Consider the following 6,269-nt stretch of genomic DNA (forward strand, 5'->3'; position numbering starts at 1 on the left):
CTTTCAGTCTCTGTATAATCACATATTTAGGTTCTTTCCAAAGTAGCAGTAACTCAAGTGAATGTTATTTTGAAATTATTTTGTAATTTAAATTTTATAGAATGTTGGTCCAGCAGCAAAGGATCATGACTCGGGTTCGATTCTCAGGCAGGGAAAACCCCCAGCCACTGAGGGGTGAATTGTCAGTGTGACTCCAAAACCGGGTTGCATCAGAAAGGGCATCCGGCTGTATCTGACAGGTGAAGTGAATAACACTGATTATCTCCTCATCATGGCACCTGTTAGTGGGATATATTAGGCAGCAAGTGAACATTTTGTCCTCAAAGTTGATGTGTTAGAAACAGGAAAAATGGGCGAGCATAAGGATTTGAGCGAGTTTGACACACAAATAAACTAAGAAGATTAATATTATTTTAATTCAGATGTTTGCAATAAATGTCAAATGTATTGTGGTGAGATTTCTAACCCCATACAGCTTACTTTAAAAAACGATTCCTCAGAATCACTTAAAGGAGTTGTTCATGAGGAACCGATTCGTTGGTGAATCATACATCACTAGTTTGTCAGTGGGACTGAAAACATCGCAGGTTTCCTTTTAACAGCTTTCTGTTTGTTTATCTATTCGTTTTTGAGTTTAAAAAAATGAAAACTCGTTTTCTTTACAGCAGATGAGTGAATAACAAATCTTGAAAGAAGGGTGAGACTTTGGGGAATTTCGAGAGGTGAGTGGTTGAATGGTATCTAAAGAGAAACTGGTTTAGTTAGCGCTAGCTTAGCCGGCTAGGCTAGCTGAGGATAAACTAACTTCGCATTCGCTGGCTAGAAATTTGGTCATTCTTTTAAAACACTGAGCTATAGAATAAACTGTGCTGGTCATATCCATGACGTCTTTATCCTAAAATACACATGTTCTTGCTCTTGAGTATTAAATTACGTTTTGTGACATAAATAAGGCCGCGGTTAGCAAGCTAATGCTAGCATCTGTCTCTGCCAAGGCCTGTAAACAGTGAGGTTAGCTTTATTAGCAAAATATAATTCTAAAACAAGAATCTGTCTAATAATGTTAACGTGGTTTTATTTCATGTGTCTTGTACAACAGACTAAATTCGTTGTCAATGTGATTTAAAACATCATAACATGAACTGGTTAGCCGTGTCGCTAAGCGCTATGTGGGAAGCTTTGTTTGTGTTTGTGGGTGTGATTCTGTGCATCCAAGCTGGAAACACGTTATTAAAAATTTAACACCGACAAATCGCACAGAAATGTCAGAGTAAATCAATCACTTGTTTTTCTACATAGTATATATCATTATAACTCGACGTTAAAGATATGTGGGTGATATGGCGAAAATATCAGATCACGATACATGACACGATAAACAACATGAACCGTGATTGTATAAGGCTGGCGTTAATGCCGAATCTCTGAACAACATAACACAGGAGTGATTGTGGTGCCTTCATGTTGCTGATGCCGAGTGAATCCACTACCTGGAACAAAACATTAGCAGCAAGTGTTTTATTGTTCTTGCACCACAGCGATTTGAAAGTTTTACTTATTACAAAGCTCTGACATTGGAGACTCCTTACATAAATGGGAAATGAATGTCTTCTTACAGAAAACCTCAACATGTCCACCACAACGTGTTCACACGTTTATATGGAGCCTGGCTGTGAATGAGCCATCACTATAGAAACCATAATATTTCAGATCGAGTGCATTAATATAAACCTGCGCTACAGTCAGAGCTGCTGGTGGAGAGAATTAATCAACTCCTGACCACCTATCAGAGTCCAGAACTCAGCCGCTCTGTGGTGTAAATCTCAGGGGTGGATATATATTCTTATCATAACCCTCCAATGCTGGAAAGTGTTTTTTAAAGGGTGAGTACTGTTTCTGCTGTAAATTAGCGAGGCATGTGACAGTCGGGTCATAAAAAGTTGAAATAGAAAGTGTTACTGGTGTACAGGTGATGAAACAATGGGAATGTTGTAGAATTATTGGAATGTTGTAGAATTATTGGAATGTTGTAGAATTATGGGAATGTTGTAGAATTAGGTGTTTGTGTGTCACGTCCTGTTCTCTAATACACACCTGCACTCAAGGGATCAGGTGTGTGAATCAGGACGGTTTATTAAAGCTTATTAGCTGATTTTCTAATGATGAACTGTTTCTAACAGTGGCATTAATAATGACATTCACACTCCGCTATCACGGCTGCTGTTTTTTCAGCTGCACTACACTAGATCACACTCTGGTGTGTAATTACTGAAACATCAGACATGTTTACGGTGCTTAATGTGCATCATGGTGGTTAGAAGGAAAACATCAAACTGTGGAAGGTTATTGACCTCAGCATGTAAAATGTTTCATAGGTTAATGGTTTGATAAAATTTTAAACAGTCATGTGAACCAATATTCCCATTTATTTCAAAGTCGATTCAACACAGTCATCCACAGAGCGACATGTAGTGAACTACTTTTTACGACTTTTCTGTATAAAAAAGATAAGAAATCAAGATGAAATCATGCAGAGATAAGACAAGATTAAAACTATAATCAAAAAGGATTTAAAACTAAAATAAAATAATACAAATATGGAATAATAAGGAAATGCAGCAATCTACTGTACAGTAAAGTTGGACACTGTCCAAGGTAAAATAAATAGACAGATATGGAGGAAAGAAATATGGCAAGTGAATACAGTACAATGACTGATATATTGATATGAATGAAATTAGTATGAATATAATATTAAATATTGAATAAAGTGCAATTTTTCTCTCATTTCTATAAGAGAGATTAGTTGTACGAGTGCTCATATTTCCATGGCAGGTGCACTAATTTCTGTACAGAAAAATAGCACTGATGAGATGTTGATTTCTGATACCAATAAGTAGTAAATAAACATCATAAATGTTAAATATAAAGATGTGTTTTATTGTTCAGTTTATAGAGGGCTGTGTGGTGGTTTGTGTTTGTGAAGCTGACGTATTTTCACTTTTCTCTCAGAATGGCTAGCTGTGGAGAGGTCGATCACTCCATGGACGCGCTGGCCTCTGGGAAAAAAGTGGGTGGGGTAAGAGACGGCAGTGGAAGCCCCTCCCCCTCTCCTCCTCCTTCACTTCCTGTGCCTGAGTGTGCTATATGTCTGCAGAGTTGCGTCCACCCCGTTCGCCTCCCCTGCGGCCATGTCTTCTGCTTCCTGTGTGTGAAGGGGGCGTCCTGGCACAGCAAGCGCTGCGCACTCTGCAGACAGGAAGTGCCAGAGGACTTCCTGGACCGCCCCACGTTGCTTTCTCCAGAGGAGCTGAAGGCCACAGCAACAGGGGGGAGGAGCTTAGGTGGCCACGCCTGGTACTATGAAGGACGCAACGGTTGGTGGCAGTATGACGAGCGCACTAGCCGCGAGCTGGAGGAGGCCTACCGCGAGGGGAAGAAGAGCGCCGAGATGCTCATTGCAGGCTTCTTGTACGTGGCTGACCTGGAGAACATGGTGCAGTACAGACGCAACGAGCACGGCCGGCGCCGGAGGATGAAGCGGGATGCTGTGGACGTTCCTAAAAAGGGCGTGGCTGGACTCAGGCTGGATCCAGAACCCGCAACTGGATCCGGATCTAATTCCCTTCCTGGATCTGGGCCAGTTTCTCCGGCATTTCCGGTCCCGCTACCAATGGATTCGGCAGTGAGTTCAGATGGAGGGGTAACGGAGAGCGATGTCCGGACAGAGAGACAGCTGAGAGAGAGACAGAGAGACAGAGTGTCTCCAGGATTCACTGATCCTACAGTCACCGATTTGTCACCAGGTTCAGAAGCCGGAACATCAGAGAGGGAGAACTCTGCAGATGGAGCCGACATAAGTGGAGCGATTCGCTCTCAGGCTGCATTTGCCCTGCCCCCAATCCGTCCTCCCATCATGCTTGGAGGCGACCGCGACCTTCATCATAATCCTCAACTCATCCAGGCTTTCGCGCAGCTCCACATCGGCCGAGCCGCACCTGAAGAGGAGGAGGAGCAGGAAGTGGACAACGATGAAGATAACGAAGACGATTCAGCTGCTGCACCCGACCCGTCAGGTTACGAATCGGAATCGGGAACGAGCGAAGATGAGGAAGGAGAAGACGATGAGGAAGGCATGAGGCACAGACTGCAGAGGATGGACGGCGGAGTTCGGTCCCGCAGTCCTGACGGCCAGTGCACAGTGACGGAGGTGTAGCTGGGGACCTGTGAGATGTGAACATAGCTACATGTGGACGGTTTAAAACTTGAGACGCAGGACATGCACTTCTGTCTTAAATGTCCTTTTCTTTACAAACCTTTGGCTGTATCCCAAACTCTAACATGTGGAAAGAACATCTAGTTGTGTATGTAGGTGATGCTGTGTCACAAAAAAACAGAAAGAAACTTTGTCATTAAAAATGTAAGCTAGCTAATCAGTTAATTAGAAACCAGCCGCTTGCCTATAGAGTAAACACATACACGCAGAACGCTAAGACTACAAGCTCCAGCTAGAACTGGACTCTGTTATTCTAACCTGCTGGCTGCAGTTTCTCAGTGTTAAAACTGCTTCTGGTGCATCATGGGTAAAATACTTGCGTTTGCTGAGCCACCGAGAACAACACACACAAGAAATCACATAACCACTATTCTGGCATTTCTAAAAATAACAACAAATAAATAAATAAACAGCCAGTGCTTCTGTGAGAACACTAACAGCATCTAGAGTTTGGGACAGAGCTTCTGTGTTAATCTGATTTTTACTGACCTGCATCATATCTGTGTATGAGGTTATATCAGTGTGATACATGAACATGTGTAGATACGACGCAGAGACCGAATCAATGAGTGAGGATCTCCATGAGCTGAGACACGAGGAATCTGCTAAAGATCTGAACAAGCAAAAAACAGTGTGTAATGACTTAATGTTCATTCATCCAGAGGAGGGAGAGGGAAAGAGCTGTCTGTGTGTCTGTCTGTGTCTTGCATTGTCTCAATGTCCTGTCTGTCTTCCTTTCTTTCTTTACTAAGTGAATGAGCAATGCAGTAATGCAGACTTAACCTTCCTTCCTTCCTTCCTTCTCTCTCTCTCTCTCTCTCTCTCTCTCTCTCTCTGTCTTACTCTCTTTTCTCAGTGTTGGTCTCTCGCTCTCTCCCTCTTTTGCTCTCTCATACACACTCATTGTCTCTCTCTAATAGCACTGAACTCAGTGTTTCTTCACACTTTAGTGGAATCACAACTCTAGATAGTGACGTGTGTGAGTGTGTGTGAGTGTGTGTGAGTGCGTGTGTGTGCGCTTGTGTGTGAGTGCACTTGCTCTATGTCTCATATCTCGCTTGAGTTTTTTTACGTGTATTGCTGTGATGCGTTGTGAAGGAAGTGACCGTGCCCCAGGCTGAGATGCTATGAACTCTGGGAAGTGAGGTTTTATTTGAGGATTTTATTCTAGTTGTAGTTCTTCTTTAGCGTCCGGCTCTGAGATTTTAATCACCGTTTTTTTTGTTTTTTTTTTCTCCCCTCCAGTCTCGATTCTCCTGTCCAGTTATTTAGGGTTTTTATTTTGTTATCAAACAGAAAGAAATGATAATAGCTCTGATAACTTCTTTTGCTGTACCTTGTTTTAATGGTGGTGTGTTTTCTCTTTTGTTACCAAGTTGATTAATTAATAAAGTGTTGTCTATTATTTGTCTGAAACGAGGCATCTGGAGTTTTTCACTTCACACTTTAACAAGCAGGAGCTGAACGATGCATTCAGAATATAACAACAATAATAATAATAACCTGATATCACATTTTCACTGCTCTAATCCTACTCACTCTCAGATATGTTAGTTGTGGATTTGTTTGTGTAAACCATACTTCTTTGATTTTGTGTGTTTCAGATCCAGAGCTTATTTAATTAAAAAAATAATTTCTTTGTCAGAAGTGTGTATTTGCAGTGAAGACACAAAACTACCCTTGAGTACTAGAGCTGAAACATTAGGCGTGTGTGTGTGTGTGCAGAGATGAGGTGATAATCTCACACAGACGACAGCTGTTGGCTTGCACGGTTTCCTCACGACACACACACACAGACGAGGGAAGTGTCATTTTCACACTCCTCCAAGCCTCCTTACACACACACACACACACTAACGCTCACATCATTCCTGCATACACTCAGGTTCTCCTTCACTTCATCTCTTATTCCAAGTTGCAAGCATGTGAAATCACTGTTGTCACCTGTTTGTTTCTCACCGTGTTCTGTAATTTGTATATAAATGATAGTTAC

General features: G+C 42.0%; 1 protein-coding gene across 1 annotated transcript; it reads left to right on the forward strand.

Moving 5' to 3' along the window:
• Window positions 1-535: 535 nt before the first annotated feature.
• rnf146 (ring finger protein 146) lies at window positions 536-5,692 on the forward strand. Its single transcript, XM_058410476.1, has 2 exons — window positions 536-722; window positions 3,013-5,692. The coding sequence occupies exon 2, from the start codon at window positions 3,014-3,016 to the stop codon at window positions 4,214-4,216; it is 1,203 nt and encodes a 400-aa protein (XP_058266459.1). The 5' UTR covers window positions 536-722; window position 3,013; the 3' UTR covers window positions 4,217-5,692.
• Window positions 5,693-6,269: the final 577 nt, after the last annotated feature.

Source organism: Hemibagrus wyckioides, linkage group LG15, assembly GCF_019097595.1.
Source record: "Hemibagrus wyckioides isolate EC202008001 linkage group LG15, SWU_Hwy_1.0, whole genome shotgun sequence".
Taxonomy (NCBI): domain Eukaryota; kingdom Metazoa; phylum Chordata; class Actinopteri; order Siluriformes; family Bagridae; genus Hemibagrus; species Hemibagrus wyckioides.